This window comes from Lontra canadensis, unplaced genomic scaffold, assembly GCF_010015895.1.
Source record: "Lontra canadensis isolate GAN:19392208 unplaced genomic scaffold, GSC_riverotter_1.0 scaffold335, whole genome shotgun sequence".
Lineage (NCBI taxonomy): Eukaryota > Metazoa > Chordata > Mammalia > Carnivora > Mustelidae > Lontra > Lontra canadensis.
Window position 1 is genome coordinate 20,372 of NW_022631329.1, and position 22,707 is coordinate 43,078.

General features: G+C 42.8%; 1 protein-coding gene across 4 annotated transcripts in view; it reads left to right on the forward strand.

Moving 5' to 3' along the window:
- The first annotated feature begins 1,781 nt into the window (after positions 1–1,781).
- The window catches only part of LOC116862803 (citramalyl-CoA lyase, mitochondrial), a 68,882-nt gene continuing 47,956 nt past the window's right edge, over positions 1,782–22,707 (forward strand). For all 4 annotated transcript variants that reach the window (XM_032850221.1, XM_032850220.1, XM_032850219.1 and 1 more), the window contains exon 1: positions 1,782–1,846. In XM_032850221.1, the coding sequence (XP_032706112.1) occupies positions 1,790–1,846 (57 nt within the window). In that variant the 5' untranslated portion in view covers positions 1,782–1,789. The remainder of the gene's footprint in view (positions 1,847–22,707) is intronic.

Consider the following 22,707-nt stretch of genomic DNA (forward strand, 5'->3'; position numbering starts at 1 on the left):
TGTAAGCCAATTCATTAAAATAAATCTGTCTATCTATCTATCTACCTATCTATCTCCTCTTGGTTCTGTTTCTCTGGAGAACCCTGAGTGATACAGTTTTTTCTCTATCCAAAGGCTACCTTTTCTTTAACTCTGTTATAACCCAGCTCTCACCAATCCAGGATACGAAATGTTTTCTTTTCACTAGGAAAATCACTGCATTACTAGATTAACAAATCTTGTAAATTAATCCCAAACCATAAACCAACTCTGATCTTAGAATCTATGAAGCTTTGATATAACTAAAGTACATACTTTTTTTAAAAGAAAGATTTTAGGGGTGCCTGGGTGGCTCAGTGGGTTAAAGTCTCTGCTTTTGGCTCAGGTCATGATCCCAGGACCCTGAGATCATGACCTGAGCTGAAGGCAGCTGCCCAACCAACTGAGCCACCCAGGCACCCCTGAAGTACATACTTTTTTAATCGTCACTGATTTTACCTCATCAAAAGCCAGAAGTTCAAAAAATCTGTGTTCTAATCCGATACTTGCCTTAGTTCTCATAACTATGTGGTGTCTAATTATTCCCCAAATGACCTTCCCACTGCACACATGCTCATCAGTAAAGAATCTCAACGTAGTGGGCAGGTGGCAGTTGTCACAGGGTACTGAGGCCGTAGAACTCAAGTCATAAGCGTTATGTTTCAAAGTAGTAGTCTCTCCTTTGACATCAAACTTCAAAAGGTAGTAGTGATCTCATAATTCAAGGTCTTAAGAGCAGTCAGGAGTGAAAAATTCTTCCCTGTTTAATAGTTATTTTTATTTGCAGGGCCAGTCCTGGGATCCTTTACATACATTTCAGTCACTTGAACTCCGTGAATCACAAACACGATGAACCTCACCTCTGGCCATTCCCGGGCAGGCTAAGTCAGGGTCTGGGTTCCGTGAGTCATTTATCAGAGACTTCAGTTTTAAACAGTTCCCAGTGGGATTACGTGTGAGCCTTTTCAATTGTCCGTGACTGCGTTCCGTATACACATATCGATCGCCCTCTCTAATTCCCAGACCTGGTGCCCTGCCCTTCTGTCTGGCTTGGGACAAGCAGCATGGAGGCACCATGCTGGCCCCTGAGGGGTGGGGACAGAACCTGGCGCCACTGAGCAGACGTCCCTTAATGGTAATCCTCCAGCGAGTCAGTGGCCTCCAAAGAGACCATGAGTGTGGCCTGTTGATGAGGAATGTAGTCATGGTCACACAAAAAAATCCCCAGTCTCTGCCTCTGGACCCCATGCATGGCCCATCATGCCTGCTGCAGAAAGAAACTGGACAGGACCTCCCCTTAGGAGCCTGTCAGCCCTCGTCACTAATCAGCCCAGGGGCTACTGAGAATGACTGGAGGCACTCTCTTCCACCCCCCACCAACTGCACTGCCCGCTCTCCGCCCCTGCCACCTGGGGAGCCCCACACCAGGCCAGGGCAATCAAGCTTGGCTTCTGCATGGCCGTGCAAAGCTCACCATCAGGCAAGCTCCTAAAATATTTATATTTATACATGCAGGGCTCAGACTTTCTTTCTACCGTAGCAGGTAAGGACTGAGTATGATTGGGGAGAGTTTGTTCATCCCGTGCTAGCAAACCCATCAGCAGTGGCTCGCCTGGCCAGGAGAGCAGGGCTCTCACTTACCAAAAGAGCTAAAAAGTTGGTCGTTGTCATAATCCATGCATTGGAAGAAATACACATCAGAAAATCATATAGTCTCCCCCTCCCTTTTATTTGGACGTTTGATTTCATTCATGTACAGGCAAAAGTCAAAATGCCTCTCCTGATGGACACCCCTCCCGGGACTCACTGGCAGCAGAGTAAAGAGTGGGTGAGCACAATATATGTATTTCTTTTCAAAAATAGCATGACATGATACCAGAGAGCTTTTAGCTACCCATTCTTTTCTGAAGGACTGTTAGAAAACTAGGTGGTTGGCAAGAAAATCCATAGAAGACAGGGAAGCTGAAAGATCCATATTTTCAACAAAGATGGATGGGTACACTCGAGCCTCAATCAGCGGTTGTCCCCAGATATTCAGAAAATATCTTCGACTGGGGTTTTCTGAGAGAAGACAATGGGATATCCAAGCCTGAGGGTTAGGTGAATTTTCCCGTGGTAGCGATGGCTGTCCCCCCAGAAACAGTTTAGTTTCTCTAAAAACCGAAGGTTTCACTAGCTTGTGCCTTTCATCAAATTGGCTTTGCATGCATGGGAATTATTTTTAAGTACTCTAAAATGGTATCATTTCCTGGTTGCAAATTATTTGGGTATATTTTGAAACTAATTAAAAGGGAAATGTCCTATTTTGTAAAGAGCAGCATTTCTACATCTAAAAAATCAGATGTTCTCAGTGGGGAGCAGGGTTTTATCTTTGTCACTGTTGGCTATTGCTAAGTGCATCTCAGATTGAAAATCTAAATGAAATAACTACAAGGATTTACATGGGTGAAGTTTATATTGGAAAAGCAGGAGGGAGACTCATATACATATATAATACATAGACGATTTATCTGTGAATTTAGAAAGCCTTTTCTTGTCATATTTTTTCTGTCTTCCTAGCTACTTGTTATTTCACTGTGAGCATCACAAACATGGAGGGCTGCAGAGATGCCAGGATCCATCATGGTGTCCAAAAATTGGCTTCGTACATATGCTAAATTAGAGACTGGCTGGCAGAAGCAGTTCACAGATCCTGGATTGGCAGGGATTCCTCATGAAAGAAGACAGGGCCGCAAGCCCAAGGGACTCATTCTCCAGCCAGCAGTCATGCAACACGTTCCATCCAACAAGCCAAAACCCTTTTTTAAAATAAATTCTGAATCTTCCTTCAGGCATCAGGTCCAGCCCAGGTAACGTAGCCTCTAAGAGTCTAGTGCCCTTTCCTGCTTCATAAGGAAGAGACTGTATTGAATCTGGCATGGGCCAGAGCTTTGAGATTTGTCGCCAAAGGATCCAGGTCATTGCGGTTGCTGCCAGCAGTGAATAGGCCTCCCCGGTGTTGAAGGAGGAAGGTAGGAATCTTATAGACAAAAACCTTCCTGTTTTTGTCTTCTTGGAAATAAGCAAACTGCTGTGGTGGTTCTGACGGAGGAAGAGTTAACGCAGCGGAGAAATGTATTAGACAGCCGGAGCAGATACGTCTATGCCAAAAGGATCCACCATCTGGGTCTTTCTCACTCACTGTGTCAACCAGAACATGCCTCTCTCATTTACGAGTAGCTAGTTGATGGCTTTACTGTTCCCACAAGACATGCTTTATTTTATGGACGATAATGAGTTTTAACAAAAAACAACGTTTTTATTGTTCTTGCTGTTGACCTTGGGTTCCTGCTTAATCTTCGAGTTGAGTACTAGAGAGGAGTGAGGAGACTAATTTTCTAAGCCAAGAAGTGTTTTGGACTCAGATGATGACGTGTGACAACTTACAGAACAGTTGTAAGTGGGGACATTAACTCCAAGTACTTTGCCTTTCCTCTAAGTATATGGTGAAGAATTAAGAGCCGAACTAAGTGACCCTAGTCCCAGTCAGTGCCCTGATGTGAAAGCTGGAGCCGAGCCTTGTGACACCCCTAGGGACCTTGCCGAAGACCTAAGGTAGCCTAGGTTCTATTCACCTAAACAGAGTTGGGGAGGAGACAGAGGATAGAAAAGGGGATGGAAAAAGTCACCTTTATTAACATATTTTCTAGTAGCTCTTTTAAGGAACCATTCATTCCACTGTTCATGTTCATTTTGGGGGATTCGTTTTTATTTAAAAAGTTACTGTCCCAAGATATAAATACAAATCAGAAAACAGTACAATTAGGGCACTAGATTAGAGTAATATATAAAACATTTTTAGCTGATTGAAAACAAAGCTGAAAGGACTGCTTTAACAAAGTATTGTTTTCAAGAGCAAGAAAAACATCAACCTAGGTTTAAAATCATATATCCAGTTCTCTCAGCAGTTCTAGTAAATGCCATGGTGTGAAATACAACACAGGCAATAGTTTTGCACATAATATTTGTTGATGGCAAGTCTGTAGACAAGTCCAATTTCATTTGTTATTAACCATGATTTTTAAACATTTTTTAATTTATTTGAGTGAGGGGCAGAGGAAGAGAAAGAGACAGACTCAGGGCTGAGCAGGGAGCCCGATGCAGGGCTGGATCCAACAACTCTGGGATCATGACCTGAACTGAAGGCAGACGCTTAACCAACTGAGGCACCAAAGCACCCCATTAACCATGGTTTAATAAAATAATTGTATCGTCATCTTTTAGCTAACCTGTGGTTCTTGGCTACCCACAGCCCAATGCTTGTTGATTTCTGACTGTAAGAACTGGAAGCCTTTGGGGCATCTGGCTGGCTCGGTAGTATAGCACACAACTCTTGATCTCGGGGTTGTGGTTTCAAACTCCACCTTGGGTGTGGAGATTACTTAAAATAAATAGGCAAACAAACAAACTTGAAAAAAATAAAAAAATTGGAAGCCTTTTGTTATTTACCCATCTGAAGATTTTCTTGCAAGTATACTAAGGCATGGAATGATTAAAATAATATATCTCAATTACTGGGGCGCCTGGGTGGCTCAGTTGGTTGAGCATCTGACTTTTTGTTTCAGCTCAGGTCATGATCTCAGAGTCATGAGATTGAGCCTGGAGTTGGGATCTGTGCTCAGAACGGAGTCTGCTTGGGATGCTTTGCCTCTTCCTCTCCCTCCACCTCTCTCCCTCCTCCCACTCGTGCATGTACTCTCTCTCTCTCTCTCAAATAAATAATAAATAAAATATATATGTGTGTGTGTATATGTACACACACACACACACACACACACACACACACACACATATACACTGTGGCTGTCAAAAGCTACATCCATATCTTAATCCCCAGAACCTGTAAATACAACCTTATTTGGAAGAAGGGTTCTCTACAGATGTAGTTAGGTGGTTGAGATAAGATGATTCTTTTTTTTTTTTTTTAAGACTTTTATTTATTTATTTATTTATTTATTTATTTATTTGATAGACAGGGATCTCAAGAAGGCAGAGAGGCAGGCAGAGAGAGAGGGGGAGGCAGGCTCCCCCGCCAAGCAGAGAGCCCAATGTGGGGCTCACTCCCAGGACCCTGGGACCATGACCTGAGCCGAAGGCAGAGGCCTTAACCCACTGAGCCGCCCAGGCACCTCAAGATAAGATCATTCTTGATCATCCAATGTCAAGTGTCCTTTTAAGTGACATAGAGGAGCAGGCCATGTGGAGAGAGAGGCAGAGATGAGAGTGAAACAGCCACGAGCAGTGCTGCCAGTACAGGCTAGGAGTGGCCAGGAAGGGTTCTCGAGGGAGAGGGACAGCCCTGTCAACACCTCCCTTTCATATTTCTGCTCTTTAGAGCTGTGAAAGAATAAATCCCTGTTGTTTGAAGCGGCCAGAGTTTGTGGCAATTGGTTATGGCAGCCTTAGGAAACTAATACACTTCAGATGAGTACATCTTGAAGGATGGACATCATTAATCGGGAACTCTAATATCTCTTTTTCAATTAACCTTGTAGTTGCTCTTACTGATAATAAAAAACAACGCTGATTTAGAACATATTAATAATATTATTAAATAGGAATATTAGATCTCTTTTGAGATAAACATTTTTGCTCACGGAAGAGCTGTCCATAAGGGACACCTGAGTGGCTCAGTAGGTTAAGTGTCTGCCTTCAGCTCAGGTCATGATCCCAGGGTCCTGAGATTGAGCCCCATGTCAGGCTCCTCACTCGGCTGGGGAGCCTGCTTCTCCATCTCCCTCTGCATGCCACTCTTCCTTCTTGTGCTCTCTTTCTCTGTCAAATAAATAAAATCTTAAAAAAAAAAAAAAAGCTACCCATAAATACCACCTTCTGAATGAACCACTGTTTCCTTAAAAAATTTTTATAGAGAGGCGCCTGGGTGGCTCAGTGGGTTAAAGCCTCTGCCTTCGGCTCAGGTCATGGTCTCAGGGTCCTGGGATCAAGCCCTGCATCGGCCTCTCTGCTTGGCGGGGAGCCTGCTTCCCCCTCTCTCTCTGCCTGCCTCCCTGCCTACTTGCAATCTGTGTCTGTCAAATAAATAAAGTCTTAAAAAAAAAGCTATCCATAAATACCACCTTCTGAATGAAACACTGTTTCCTTAAGAAATTTTTATAGAAGTAAACACCCCATTATCAGAGAAAAGGGCTTCATTGTGACATTCCTCTATCCTCGGCTTTGTTTGGTAATTTCATTTCTGTATCAGATCCATACTGTCCAATAACCTCTCCATTGTAGGGCATTTCAGCTTCATAGAGTAATAGTGCCAATAAAATTCTGCTGTTTTATTATACACTTATCAGTCAATTATCTGGTCTTTAGGCCGGGATTTGTTGGCCTGTCTTTTCTCAATAGCTCTGTCTCAATGCATCTTTTAACAACTGTTTCCCCACATAGTCTTCATTTCAAATTTAGAATATGATGTTGCTCAGTTTACTGGTTCACAGTTGAGGGTGAACAGCTTACAGTGTTTGTGACAATATTGGATTTATTTATTTCCCAATGCGTGATTTTTTAAATAACAGCATGTTGTGTACTTGCTTGTTTTTCCAAAGCCACTTCAGTACCTGGATAACTCTGCTTTGATGATTCATTTCCATCAGAAAAACTATGAAGGCATTTACCTTGGACTATGTTGTACCACTTGTTTCTCTTTTCACACCTTAGGATGATCTCTGGAAAGAACCCACTTTAGACGCCACTGTTACCTTACTTCAACTTCTTTTTCTTATTATTCAATTCAATTCAACAAACATTTATTAAATATCTACAACATGCTATCCAGTAGATGAAACCAATGTGTAGATGAGTCATTTTAATAGGTGGTAGTATGGACTGACTTAGCTGGGTGTGACCAGTATGTTCAGATTTTTATAAACACTGAGACATACCCTGGAAAGGAAGTTTCATTGTCAGGCTTCTCTAGTCCTAAAGTTACCTTCTGAGGGAAGTGAAGAACTCATTCCTTAAGTGGACAGGGCAAGTTGGCTGTTTACTCCTTATCACAATCAGAATCAGGAATATAGTTCTAGAAAGGGAGCAGAACATCAAAAATAGCTCTATTTGACCACCAGTGGAGGCCAGCTAAATGTGAGATATGTCACCAAATCTGTTAAAGAAAAAAAAACAGGAAGGGGGGATTTAAAAATGAAAAAAATGTATTCTTTTTCTTTTTTTTTTTTTAAGATTTTATTTCTTTATTTGGCAGAGAGAGAGAGATCACAAGTAGGCAGAGAGGCAGGCAGAGAGAGAGGGGGAAGCAGGCTCCCTGTTGGGCAGAGCGCCTGACGCGGGGCTCGATCCCAGGACCCTGAGATCATGACCTGAGCCGAAGGCAGAAGCTTAACCCACTGAGCCACCCAGGTGCCCCAAAATGAATTATTTTTCATTAAATAGTTTATATTTCTTTTTTTTTAAGATTTTATATATTTATTTGATAGGCACAGATCACAAGTAGGCAGAGAGGCAGGCAGAGAGAGAAGAGGAAGCAGGCTCCCTGCTGAGCAGAGAGCCCTATGTGGGGCTCTATCCCAGGACCCTGGAATCATGACCTGAGCCGAAGGCAGAGGCTTTAACCCACTGAGCCACCCAGGCGCCCCAGTAGTTTATATTTCTTTACTCCCCCAGCTCTTAGAGTTTAACGGGAAAGAAGGATTTTTTTAAAAGATTATTTATGTATTTATTTGAGAGAGAGCGCAAGAGAACACAAGCAGGGGGAGGGGTAGAGGGAGAGAGAGAAGCAGACTTCCTTCTGAGCAGGGAGCCCAATGCAATGCGGGGCTCCATCCCAGGACCCTGGGATCATGACCTGAGCTAAAGGCAGAGCTTAGCCAACTGAGCCACCCAGGTGCCCTTAAAAGGAAAGAAGGATTAAATAAGCCCGCATTGTTTTCCTGCATTAGTCTTTGAGCTGCTGCCATACCTATGTAATGGTCAGTCCAGCTCCACAGTTCAGTATTAGAAGGTGAGTATGATCTTTTACTAAACTGTGTCCTCGGGTCAGCATTTATCAAAAATAGAGGAGGTGGGGCACCTGGGTGGCTCAGTGGTTTAAGCCCCTGCCTTCGGCTCAAGTCATGATCCCAGGGTCCTGGGATCGAGCCCCGCATCGGGCTCTCTGCTCAGCGGGGAGCCTGTTTCCCTTCCTCTCTCTCTGCCTGCTTGTGATCTCTCTCTGTCAAATAAATAAATAAAAATCTTAAAAAAAAATAAAATAAAAAAAAATAGAGGAGGTGTTTTAATTCTCCTCATGCTGACTCTTTTGTCTAATTGTTCAGTTGGTTCAGAATTTTGATGGTCAAGAGGCATTATTTATTGAAATCCTAAACAAACACACCTAAAAGTCAAATTAGTCATCACATACACAGACTACAAAATTCCACCTGTTCTGCTGTGTTTCCTCCCTCCACTTTTGGAACGTGCCTCCCAGTTCCCAGTGCACACACAGAGCCATGTGAAAGGGGATTGTCTAGGACCAGTAAAAGGATCGCCAGTCAGTGCCTAGGGCTTAGAGGCTGGGAAGCTGGACTTCGTAGCGGAGCCCACCTTCATATTGTTATGTTCTCCCAGACAGTTTTCCTCCCCCAGCTGCACACTCTGCTCTCAGCATCCGCCCACCCCGCCCTTTATGTGCAGGTGATCATTTTCTTCTCTTGTGTTAATGTACAGGCTCAGCTGCTGTAATAAAAAGACCCAAAGCTGCAGTGGCTTAAACCAAATGAGGTTTATTTCTCTTTCATCTAACAGGGTAGAGACAGGCAGATGGTCCAGGTGGGTAGGCAGCACTCTTCCTCGAGGTCATGGAGAGACCAAGTCGCTTCTCCCTTGTTTCTATGGCACCTTAATCTTTGTGGCTGCATTTGGCTCCATTCAGTGCTTGAGTTCCAGCCTGTTAGACAGGAGAAGAGAGTGGAGAGCAAGTGGCTTCCCTAAGGAATTAAATATTGCACACACTAGTTCTGTTGCAATCATGTGCTAGCCACAAGTGGGGCTGGGCCATGCAGGTTTTGAGAGGTAAACCACAAAGATATACCTTGGTAAAATTCGAAGAAGCCAGAATGGGTGCTGGGGCCGTTAGTCATCTCTGTAGTCTCTGCTACACCCTGTACAACCACCATGTGATGTCTGTATGTTGTATATACATCACCTTGTGTTGCAATTCTTCATTCCTGTTTATTGCAGGAAGGGTGTGTTTTTAAGATTTATTTAAGTAATCTCTGCATCCACCATGGGGCTCAAACTCGCAACCCTGAGATCGAGAGTCGCATGCTCTTCCAACAGAGCCAGCCAGGTGCCCCAAGAAGGATGCATTTTTAAATATTTTTAGTTGTGGTAAAAAAAAAAAATCACATAAAATATATTATCATAGCCATTTCTAAATGTACATCTCAGTAGTATTAAGTTTATTCACACTGTTGTACAACCAATCTCCAGAAAGTTTTCGTCTTGCAGAACTGGTTTTAAGTCCTCAAAATCCCAGTGCTTTGATATCCACTAATGCTCCTTTAATCCAGTTGAAAGATGAGTCGGCATTATCTGTTCTTTGATTATTCATTATTATATATTACATGTAGGTATAAAGGCTAATAAGAAATTTCAGCTAACTTTTTAAAAATTTATCATTCTAGCCACAATGACAAAGATTGAAAGCTTTTATATTTAAAACTATAGAATACTCAAAATATTAGATATTTTGCATTTTTCTACTATAAAATACATAGAGTTGAAATGTTAATCCAGCAGTATGAAGGAGGTAATAAAGGTGTATATTTCTATAATTTGAAAGAGAGCGTTTTCATGAAACAGTTGACCAGAGTAGAGTTGTACAGAGAATGTTGAATGTTAAAGCCAGAGAACAACTCAGAACTCATCTTGTCAGTTTAGAAACTGAGGCCCCAAACACCTCAAATTTTTGTCTTGGGAATACCTACGTCTGTGGCCTATTGTCCGTGGCAGATTAAAAAATGAGTTGCCAAAAGAATAATTCTGAATATACATACTGTTGTTTATCTTCAGGGGAAAGACTGGCTTTTATGAGAAACAGTAATTTCCCCATATTAATATGTTATTAAACAATATAACATTCTTAAAAAACTTTTGAAACTGAAAAATTGTTATTCGCAATGGCTGAATTTAAAACACTGTAATGAAAGTCATGTTGTTGGGGCATCTGGGTGGCTTAGTTGGTTAAACTTCGGCCTTTAGCTTAGGTCATCATCCTGGGATCCTGGGATCGAGCCCCGCATTGGGCTCCCAACTCATGGAGGAGTCTGCTTCTCTTCCCTTTCTCCCTGTCTGCAGCTCCCCCTGCTTGTGCTTTCTCTCTTTCTCTCCTTCCCCACCCCCTCTCTCTCAAATAAATAAATAAAATCTTTTTAAAAAATTTTAAAAGAAAGCCATGTTGTTACGCACATTGAGCGGATAAAAAGTCTAACATCCGAGTCAAACAACAGTTCTACTAGCCTCCTTAGGAGTTAACTGGCCAGGCAGCCAGATGTCATGCCCTGACATAACATCCAGATGAAGAGCAGTGGGACCCCCAGTTCTGAATTTCGAAAGAACGTGGCCAAATCTGGATATGCCCAGAGGAGGGCAACTCAGTGGGAAGGAGGTTGAATCTGTATCATAGGCTTCCAGAGACACAGCTATGAGAATGAAAAATATTGAAAGACCAAAAACTTTGAAAACAGAGTGATCGTCCTGAGGACTTTGTAGGACTTTGTAGGACCATGGACCATATCCATGGCCATGCTGACACAGAAGCAGAGAAATCACTTGCCACGAGGGTAGAAGGGGTTCCTGCCCTGGCCTGAGCTTCTTGGGGGTAATTTTGAAGATGCCTCCCCACTCTAAGATTCTAATAATCTGTGATTCCTACTCTGGGACCTCATGATGTTTACAAAATATAAGGAAGAATCCATCATACCTAAGAGTGGGGTACCTGCTTCTTACTGCAGGAACCTAACAGACATGGAGAAAACTCTGTGTGTGTGTGTGAGAGAGAGAGAGAGAGAGAGAGAGAAAACATGCGAGTAAGAGAGAACACACATAAGAGCAAGCCAATTCCCCACCTGACTCTCTAATCTTTCCAGATAGGGCACGTATTCCCTGTCCTGCCCTACCCTAGGAACTCTGAGGACTTCAAATCATCATTACACCTCAATGAGTTTATCTCCTCTACCTGGTTGTGGAGGCAAGACTAATATGCCTAAGATGAAAGAGAAACGAGAAGACATTCTGGGGCTCTTATTCCTTGCAGTCTTCATTCTTCCATTTCCCTCCCTTTCCCTTGCTCTCTATTCTTTTGAAGAAGAAAAAAATTTTTACTCCCTGTGAATCACCACCTTGAACACAACCACCTCCATTCAAAAATACATACAACCTAAAAAAAAGATCAAAAACCTCTCACTCCCTCCTGCCATCTTAGTCAGACATGACCAAAGTAGTGTTTGTTGCCAAGATATATTAAATATGGCTTGAGAAATCAGCTTACACAGAATCCAAATTTAAATCTTTTAAAATCATCCTCATTCCTAGACCAAAACAGCAGCAGATGGACAAAGGAAGAAACGGAACATGGTCACATTTTATACCAGCAATATAGACCTTTTCAGATTGCAGTAAGTCATTTGCCGTCTGCAACCTATGGTCTTTAATTCCTGCTGAGGCACTGATTCAAGATTCCGGGTTTGGGTTTGTTTTCTTTCTTTCTTTCTTTCTTTCTTTCTTTCTTTCTTTCTTTCTTTCTTTCTTTCTCTTTCTTTCTTTCTTTCTTTCATTATTTGACAGAGATCACAAGTAGGCAGAGAGGCAGGCAGAGAGAGAGGGGGAAGCAGGCTCCTTGATGAGCAGAGGGGAGCTCTATCCCAGGACCCTGGGATCATGACTTGAGCCAAAGGCAGAGGCTTAACCCACTGAGCCACCCAGGTGCCCCCGGGGTTTGGGGTTTCTAAGTTGGAACAAAAACATTTAGCAGGTTGCTATTTATTTATTTATTTATTTTAAATCAAGCAGTGGTGAGCACACTGGACCTACTTGCCTCCTGAAGAACCCAATAAGCTAAAGGTCACAGCACCCATAGGAAAGTAGACGATATTTATTATCTGATTTTATTCAAAATGAAAGCTCTAAGTTTCAGTGGACAGCTTAGTTCCCATTATCTGTGAGGAAATTTGGCCCCTTTGGGGACTCTTCTTAGTGCCAGGAGATCAACGCTGTGTGTTTTCCTTTCAGTTAGGCATTGGGGACACAAGAGCCATGAGATACACTCTCTGTTATCAGGTAGTTATAGTCCCAGTCTGAGGACACTCGGTTATTAAAAACAGGGCAAGCTAGTATGAGCTCAGAATCAACCCCAAGTGAATGGGCACCAGGAAATGGGATTTTAAGTTTGGATGGTCCTTTTTTAAAAAAGCAGGTTTCATGTACACATTAATACAGGCATGTATTTTGTTTTAAATCTGACATTTATTAACTGCTTATATTACACCATTTTTAATCCTCACCAACCCCTGAGTCGGACATTGGTAATGTCCCCACTTTTCAGATGAGGAAACTGAGTCACAGTGAGGTTGAGAAACTGCCCAGTCTCTTACCGAGCCAGGCATTTGCACAATTGGAACTTAGGCTTGCTGGATCCAGAGCTCGTTTAGGGGGGCTCTGAGAGTTGGAATTTCTTGACCAGTCCTTTGGAGCCTAAATGAGCGTGTAATTTGACCTAGCATTTGCACTTCTAGGATTTATCCTAAGGCAATATTCAGACAAGTGTTCTGAAATGAATGTTCAGGAATATTCATTACAGCTTTGTGTATTATCTTCTAGGTATCAGGGCAAATGTCACAACCTCAAGCTATTTGGCTGCCTTACTCAAGTACAACCGCCCCCCAGCTTGCTATCCCATTACTAAATTCTATCCTCTTAATAGATCTTTTCATAGGCCAGGTTGTTTATTGGTTTACCTGTTTATTAGTTGCTTTCCTAACTGGAATGTAAGCTCCATGTAGGCAGGGACCTTTTACCTCTGTTACCTAAAATAGAACCTGCCACCTAAAGAGGATTCCGTAAATATCTGTTGAGTGAAATGAGTGAGTGAATAGCAAAAAATTGGGAAAATTTAAAATTTTAGTCATTAGAGGATCGGTTTGCTAAATTGTGGCATATCTGTAATAGAATACTGTGCAGTCATTACAAATGATTGTGGAGATTTTCTCCTTCATAGAGATAGACTCTGCCTGTTGTCGGGTGAAAAAAGCAGGTGATGCATGTGCCTATACTGGTCAAGGATCCTGGTAGCCAGCCTCAGAATCTACTTTACTGAATTAAGGCAGAAAACAAAATAGTTTATTATAGGCTACTGGGTAACTCACAGACCCTGTAAGATGCAAGGAGGGGCTCCCCAGACAGGACACAAGACTGGGAGCTCAACACTTGAGTTCTGCATCACCTCAGCTCCGTAAGGTGATGCTCCGTAACCCCCATGTTCTTCAAGCAAACACAGATGATAAAACCTGCCCTGTCTACACCTCAGGACCGCTGCTAGGGCAAATGAGATGCAAGCCCTTTGAAAAGTTTAAAAAAACGTGCTCCATTAGGCACCTGGCTGGATGGGTCAGTAGAGCCTTTGACTCTTGCTTTTGGGGCTTTGAGTTCAAGCGCCATGTTAGGTGTAGAGATTATTTTTTCTTCAGTTTTGTTTGTTTGTTTGTTTGTTTTGTTTTTGGAGATTACTTAAATAAATGAATGAATGAAAAAAAAATAGGGTATAAAACCAAGTTTAAAAAGTACCATGTAGGGGGGCACCTGAGTGGCTCAGTGGGTTAAAGCCTCTGCCTTCGGCTCTGGTCGTGGTCCCAGGGTCCTGGGATCGAGCCCCATATCCGGCTCTCTGCTGAGCAGGGAGCCTGCTTCCCTTCCTCTCTCTCTGCCTTCCTCTCTGCCTGCTTGTGATCTCTGTCTGTCAAATGGATAAATAAAATCTTTAAGGGAAAAAAAAAAACTACCATGTAGGGGCGCCTGGGTGGCTCAGTGGGTTAAAGCCTCTGCCTTCAGCTCCGGTCATGATCCCAGGGTCCTGGGATTGAGCCCCGCATTGGGCTCTCTGCTCAGCAGGGAGCCTGCTTCCCTCTCTCTCTGCCTACCTCTATGCCTACTTGTGATCTCTTTCTCTGTCAAATAAATAAATAAAATAATTTTTAAAAAAAAGTACCATGTAACATTTACATCGCTGTTCAAAAAGACAAGAATAACAAGAGTTGGGGAGGATGTGGAGAAGGAAGCTCTCTTGCACTGTTGATGGGAATATAACAGCCACTGTAACAGCTTGGAGGTTCCTCAAAAAATTAGAAATACCATATGATCCAGTTATTCCACTACTGGGTATTTATCCAAAGAAAACAAAAACACTGATTTGTAAAGATAATATGCACCCCTATGTTTATTGCAGCATTGTTTACAATAGCCAAAATAAGAAAGCAACCCAAGTGTCCATTGATAGATGAATGATTAAGGAAGATGTGTGTGTGTGTGTGTTGGTGTGTGTAAACACACACACCAACACACACACACAATGGAATATTACATAGCCATAAAAAAGATGAAATCTTGCCTTTTGTGACAGCATGGATGGATCTGGAAGTTAGTATGCTAAGTGAAATAAGTCAGACTGAGAATGGTAAATACCATATGATTTCACCCATATGTGAAATCTGAAAAAAAAAATAAATAAATAAACAACAGATTCAGACCTATAAATACAGAGAACAGACTAATGATTACCAGCGGAAAGAGAGATTGGGATGGACAAAATGGGTGAAGGGAAGTGGGAGATACAGGCTTATGAAATGAATAAGTCATGGAAATAAAAGGCACAGAATAGAGAATACAGTCAATGATATTATAATAGCGTATATGGTAAGAGATGGTAGCCACACTTGTGGTGAGCATAGAGACGTATAGAGAAACAAAATAACTATGTTGTACACCTGAAACTAATATAACATTGTGTGTAAATTATGCTAAAAAGATCTAAAGAAAAAACATTTATATCCTCATTATCCAGTGATTCTGAATGTGTGAACATATATATACTTCCTTCTAAAGCCATATTACTCAGCATTGAGCTGCCACTGGGATGCCATTGGTCCTCTGCATTTACTAACCGTACATCACTAAGCATTAAATTACACATGGCAGTGGTCTGAACAAAAAGACTGGTAATTTTGGCTTGTGTTTGCTAAGCTTGTCCTAAAATTGCCTTCCATGTGCCTTCAGTCACTTTCCCTGTGGGGTTACCTCTGCTTCAGGCCTGTCCTTTTCTCAAGGCTCACTAAGCTTGCCATTTGCAGGAATCATGCTATTGTCATCTCTGAGTTCTGCAGTGTCTAGCATCAAAACTTGGCTTCTCCCTGAACGTCTTCCCTAAGTAGCATCCCAAGGGCTGACCTCTGGAGTATCAATGTTCAAAGTCACTGTCAACCAAGATTTCATGTGTGATTTGGGCAACTGGCCAGGTATATTATAAAGGCTGGATTTAATAACTTTTAAAATTTCCTTATAATCCTATTTTTTTGATATATTTTTAAAATATTTTATTTATTAGAGAGAAAACATGAGCAGGGGGAGGGGCAGAGGAACAAGCAGACTCCCAGCTGAGGAGGGAGCCTGATGCAGGGCTCGATCCCAGGACCCTGAGATCATGACTTGAGCCAAAGTCCGATGCTTAATGGACTGAGCCACCCAGGCACCTCTATGTTTTGGATTTTTTTTTTTTTTTTAATAAAAAAATAATGTTTGGTTCTCACTGTCCACCTATCGTTAGGGAAAAACAGCACTGTGATACAGCAGCATTTCACGAACGTACTAACATTGCTAAAAAGGACTTTGATGTTCCTGAAATCAGGCATGTGTTGCAAGGTGGGATGATGTTACTATTTCCTGTTCGTCCAGAAGCCTTTCCTGGCAGAGCTTTTAGCCCCTGAGACTTTCATCTTCATCTTGCACGAAGGATACAATTTGGTCCTGACGCATGGATTACAGAAGCTGCTGAGCGTCCACACAATCTGTTATGCTAAATCACACCTGGTGTCTGCCCGGAGAAGGCTCTGGCAAGCTTCCTCGCTGCTGGGACCAAGGCCTCTGCCTCTGACGCCAAAACATGGCAGTGTTGCAGGGAGCCTTCCGAGAGCCTGGCTCACCGGCATGGCAAATTAACCTGCTTGTTCTCACGTTAAATGCTTTATGAAAATTTACTGGGCGATAAAAGAGGGAAGAAAACCCAAGTGGTTCTGCGCTGAGCCTGCCTGGCACCAGTGAAGGAATGAAGCTGCTGGGAAAGTCAACACGGAGAGCTGGCAGGAGGACAAGGTGTACAGCACGATGACAACCAAGTGTGGCGCAGGCCACTACATTGTTTTATTAGCATTTTCTCAAGGAAGACACTGAATTAGAGAGGAGCTGGTTTTAGTGAGCTGGGTGCGATGACACGGGGCTCTGCCACTTTCTCCATGCTACCCGTTTTCAGAGGAATTACGGAATGCTCCAACAGACTACAAAGAGGAACCTCCTCTCGTGTGGCGTGGTCCTTGAGAAGGGCCCTTTGCTATAACCAAATCATAGTGCTTAAAGGGGAGAATCTGCCTTTTGAAAAAAATAAAATGTTCTAATGGCCATCATCATCCTCCATTCTTCGATTTTCTACATTGTGTTTTTCTTCTCTTTTCCTTGTTGATTTTATTTTATTTAAAGATTTTATTTACTTCTTGGACATAGAGACACAGTGAGAGAGGGAACATAAGCAGGGGCAGTGGGAGAGGGAGAAGCAGGCTTCCTGCCGAGCAGGGAGCCCGATGTGGATCTGGATCCCAATCGTGACTTGAGCTGAAGACAGACACGCTTAACAACTGAGCGAACCAGGCACCCCACCCCTTGTCATATTAGAATAAAATAAAATGTCATAGAGTAGGATGGAGAAATTCTACTCTTTTTTTTTAAGATTTTATTTATTTATTTGACAGAGAGATGACAAGTAGGCAGAGAGGCAGGCAGAGAGAGGAAGGGAAGCAGGCTCCCTGCTGAGCAGAGAGCCCAACTCGGGGCTCGATCCCAGGACCCTGAGATCACGACCTGAGCCGAAGGCAGAGGCTTAACTTACAGAGCCACCCGGCGCCCCGAGAAATTCCACTCTTCAAAATACCTATAAATCTTGGGGCATCTAGCTGGCTTGGTTGGCAGAGCATGTGACTCTTAATCTCGGGGTTATGAATTCAAGCTTGACGTTGGATGTAGAGATTAAAAATAAGATCTTAAAAAAAATAATAAAGGCGCCTGAGTGGCTCAGTCGGTTGAGTGTCAGACTCTTGGTTTCAGCTCAGGTCCTGATCTCATGGGTTGTGGGGTCGAGCCCCACATCACTCGCTCAGTGGCGAGTCTACTTGAAGATTCTCTGCTCTGCCTCTCCCCCCCACTCTCTTTCTCAAATAAGTAAGTGAATCTTTAAAAAACAATAATAATAATATAATAAAATACCTGTGAACTTGCCACCTAAAAGAAACAAAGCCTTTTTGACGGCCACTTTCTTTGGGAAGTAATTAGGAAGCAGGACAAAAAGCAACAACAGTGAACCATGAAAAGTAAATGATTTGCTACTATAAAATGACGTGTGGGTGTATATTTGAGCAACAGAAATCAAAATCTACAAAGATAGAACCAACTGGCAAAATCATGCAGGAGATTTTAAAATTCCTTCCCATTTTAAAGCCTCATCTACATTAAAAGTAGTTTGTGGGAACAATGATCCAGTTTACTGTATTGCAAGAAATACATCTTCGTGTTTGATCTCTGCTGTCACAGAGCTTATTCAGTTACCTGATTTCTTCATTCATGGCTGCTGGAAGACTAATTAAAAATCCTGTCTGGGATGCTGTTCTCCCACAGAGCAAAGTTTCTTCCCCCAAAATGTGAAGTTAAGCCCTGTGCCTACATCTTGCTGAAATTTCTGTTATTCTGGTTTATTGAATTGCAAGGCTGTTTGTGTCTTATCATTAGACATTTATACTTCTGTCTGGAAGCTTGTATATCCTCCTACTTACGGAGACAAGATTCTTTGTGTCAGCACCTTAGAGAAGTGTTGTGGAAGCAGTTGGCACAGAGACAGGAATTTCCCAGCGGCACCGTGGGCGCAGCAGAGCTCCTGTGTGACCCACCTTAGCGCAGCTGAGGGGAGAAGTGGGCGTGATTCACCTCCAAAATTGTGATGGGCAGGAAAGTAGATGTTTCCCCACATAGAAGTGAAGCTTTGGCTTTTTAAGAAAATTGGTTCTTAAAAAAAAAAATTGGTTCTTAATACTTAGAGTAGGGAGCAGTTCGGATTAGTTACTAGCAATGTATCTCAAGGGGGCTTGTGAACTACGGGTGTCATCAGCTAGAACAGTTGTGAGCATCACACTAGAACGGCTCAGGCCAGGCCAGGTGACATGGCTGTTAGCTGATGGGCATCTGAAACCATGGCAGGTTTTTACATGATGACCCAATCACTCTTGACTTACCATCAAGAAGAATGAAAGGCCCACAGACCCTGCTCTTCTGGCAGGGGGGGCGGGGAGGGGGGAGGCAGGGGGGGGCGGTTGTCTGTGGCACCTGTGGCAAATGGCAGCCTTTTCATCCTTATAAGGGTGCAGAGTCCTTTGATGACACCGTTCCCTTTCGCTTGTTTACTTTTATTCTCCCACGCAGACTGCAGCCCAGCAGGAGGGCTTTTAAACGCAAACAGTTAATTACCTTCTCTAACCCAGAGAGTTGAGAAACACAAATCTAGCAAGTTGAGAGGGAGAGGGCATCTTTGCTTGGGGCTGTGCTTTGCACCAGGTGGGAAGGGAGCCACCTTTGCCATCCTTAGGGCAGAGCAAGACCAATTAGAAGGCAAAAGGGAGGGAGGTGGGCCTCGTTGCCACTCCATGTGTATGTTACACTTCTTTTTCAGGAAAGAAGATGCGCTGTACTGTACCTGTACTGTACTCTGAACCCCAGATCAGAGACCCATGTAAAAACACCCATTCCAAAGACAAAATCGAGTAGCTTCAGGACTAGAGGCCCTCTGGGGATGAAAGTGAGTGCTTCCAAGATGGAGAAGTTGCCCGTGGGGAGAGCAAGCTCAAGCAGGGAACCTCTACACTTAGCAGTCAAGGAACAGTGGAGGATGGTCCCTCTCCCAGTCCAGGCCTGGGCGCTACTAACAGCCTCCACTGTGGAGAGGACTTTCTCAACTGAACTGTCATTCTTGTCCCATCAACCCTACCACCCTTTCCTCCCTCAATGAGGGGGAAATATAAGGCTTCAGCCCTTATATCCCTAAATGGGGGCTCACCCCTGCCCATCTGGGAATCTCTTGTCTTTCTGTCCTTCTCCTGGTGCCAGCACCTTCCCTACCTAACCTCATTTGTGCTGACCACCTGCCTCTTCATTCACTCACTATTCCTGCCTCTGCCCTCTGCCCTTTTCTGGCTCTCTGCCAGGTACTAGCCCCTCCCCTGCACCTGTCGAGATTCCCAACTCCCCTGCCTCCTATCTGAAGGGCTCCCTTCTGTTTCTAAGTCCCGTGGTCCTCTTGTCTGTTGCACCAACTTGAATTAATTTTTTTCTCATTCCGTGGGTCTTTCATTGCCACAACTAGATGACACATTCCTCTGTTGACTTATATATCAATATAAAGTTACTTATATATCTGTCCCTATCCCTCCGCACCTGTTCCCAGCACCCAGCACAGTGGATAGCATTTGACTCATCCCTCTCCTACTGGCTAAAAATTTTTAAATGCACCAGACCAGAGACATCAGACAGAATCTGGAGATAGTATTCAGGAAATTTTCTTTTCAGAATCATGAACAACCTTAAAGGACAAATCCTATCGGTTATCTAAATGTTTTCAAGAATCTGGATGTTTGGCCTTAAGCACATAAAATACCTAATGAGTGATGATGTTGTCTAGCTTTCTTTCCTCTGGATCCTTCACATCATGTAGACATGGCTAGTGGCCCCCCCAGGGGAAAGCATGCCAAAGCACCCTGTTCCTCCACTCACAGATTATCCTGCCTAGAACAAGTCTCATGGCCCCTTGAGCCTCTGCTGCCCGCTAGAAACCAGAAATTACACCATTGCCCCTCTGAGGCTGTGAGAACAAGTGATGAGTGAGAACAAAGAAAACAGAAAGAGTAGGAAGGCCCCAGAGCTCCACAGACAAATCTGAGCGTGGTGGTTGTTATTCGCATGGAGAAAGGCACTACATACCTTTAGAAGGTAAATACTTTGTCTTTTGAAAAGTTGTATGCAAAGTATACCTCTGCCACACTACTAAATCAAAGTTAACAAGAAATGGAAAAAGCATAGGCAGTCGTGTCCATGAGGGACATCTTCTTGTCACTAGCTTCACATTTCCCTACGAGTTTGGGTTTTAGGTCCCTCAGAGGCCCATGGGGATGCCTGCCAAGGTGCTAAAAAAAAAAAAAAAAAACCCATAAGACTTGTCACATACAGTTGAGGATGATCCATCAGAAGCAGGTGGGAAGAAGGCAAAGTCAAAGAGTAGAAGGGGTAAAGGTGATGGACAGGACCCAGCAGTTCTACTCCTAGATAAACCCAAAAGAATGGATACAGAAAGTAGATTAGAGGTTACTGTGGCTGGGGAGTAGGTGGGAATTAGGAAGAATTGCCTGTTGCTTACAGAGTTTCTGTTTGAAATTATTAAAAGTTTTCAGATATAGGTAATCATGATGGTTGCACATTATGACAGTGGTTCAGAGCATCCAATGGTAAACTTAAAAATGGTTAGAATACGGTACCTGGGTGGCTCAGTCAGTTAAGCGTCCTACTCTTGATTTCAGTTCAAGTTGTGACCTCAGGGTTGTGAGATCAAGCCCTGCATAGCCCTCCACACTTAGCGCAGGGTCTGCTTGGATTCTGTTTCTCCCTCTCCCTCTGCCACTCCCCACCTAAAAATGGATAAAATGGAAAATTTTATATTGTGTGTATTTCACCGTAGTTTTTTTTAATGGGCAAAGGATTTGAAATAGACCTTTCTTCAAAGAAGATATAAAATAAGCTAATAAGCACATGAAAAGATAACTCAACATCATTAGTCATCAGGGAAATGCAAATCAAAACCACAATGAGCACAGTGAGAGACCACTCCACACCCACTAGGATGCTCTAATCAAAAAGATCATAACAAGTGTTGGTGAGGATGTAGAGAGATTGGAACCTTCATATACTGCTGGTCAGAATGTGATTTGACACAGCCACTTCGGAAACAGAAGATTAAACATAGAAGATTAAACATAGAGTTACCTTATGACCCAGCAATTCTAATTTCTCCTAGGTATGTACCCAAGAGAAATGGAAACAGATAACCAGGGATGCCTGGGTGGCTCATTCAGTTAAGCATCTGTTTTCGGCTCAGGTCATGATCCCAGGATCCTGGGATGGAGTCCTGCATTGGGCTCCCTGCTCAGTGGGAAGCCTGCTTCTCCCTCTGTGTGCTGCTCCCCCTGCTTGTGCTCTGTCTCTCTCTCTCTCCCTCTCTGACAAATAAATGAAATCTTTAAAAAAAAAAGATAACCATACAAAAACTTGTACATGATGTTCATAGCAACGTTTTTCCTAGTAGCCAAAGGCCAAAACAAACAAGATGTTCATAAACTGATAATAGATGAACTAAAAGTGGTATATCCGTACAATGGAATATAATTTGGCAATAGAGAAGGAAGAACTAATACATGCTACAGCATGACAAACCTTAAACCATTGTACTAACCAGTCACAAAAGATCACACATTGCATGATTCCATTTATATGAAATGTTCAGAATAAGCAGATCTGCAGAGAAACAAGACAGATTAGTGGTTACCCAGAGCTGGGAGGGTTGAGGGGATATGGGAGTAACTGCTGAAAAGTATGGGGTTTCTTTTGGGGATGATAAAAATATTCTAAAATTGATTGTGGCAATGGTTGCACAACTTTGAATACACTAACAGCCATTGATTAGTTATCAAAAAAAAAAAAAAAAAATCGCAAGCCTAAAAATAATCTCACCGGGGCACCTGGGTGGCTCAGTGGACTAAGTCTCTGCCTTTGGCTCAGGTCATGGTCTCAGGGTCCTAGGATCGAGCCCTTTATCGGGCTCCCTGCTCAGCGGGGAGCCTGCTTCCCCCTCTCTCTCTGCCTGCCTCTCTGCCTAGTTGTGATCTCTCTCTCTCTCTGTCAAGTAAATAAAATCTTTAAAATAATAATAATAATAATCTCACCCAAATTATTTCCCACAAATTATAAGTAAAATGAAGTTAACTTGTCATTAACTTGTTTTTTTTTTTAATTGAAATATAATTAACATAGAGTGCCATATTAATTTCAGGTGTGCAGTACAATGATTGAACAGTTCTATACATTCTCAGTGCCCAGCAAAGTGTACCCCGGTCCCCTTTATCTATTTCACCCCTCCTCCCATCTGCCCCCCTTCTGGCAACCACCAATTTATTCTCTGTATTTAAGACTTTGTTTTTGTCTCTTTTTTGTTAATCTGTTTTGTTTCTTAAATTCCACATATGAGGGATGCCTCAGTAGCTCAGTTGGTTAAGCATACGACTCTTGATTCTTAGCTCAGGTCAA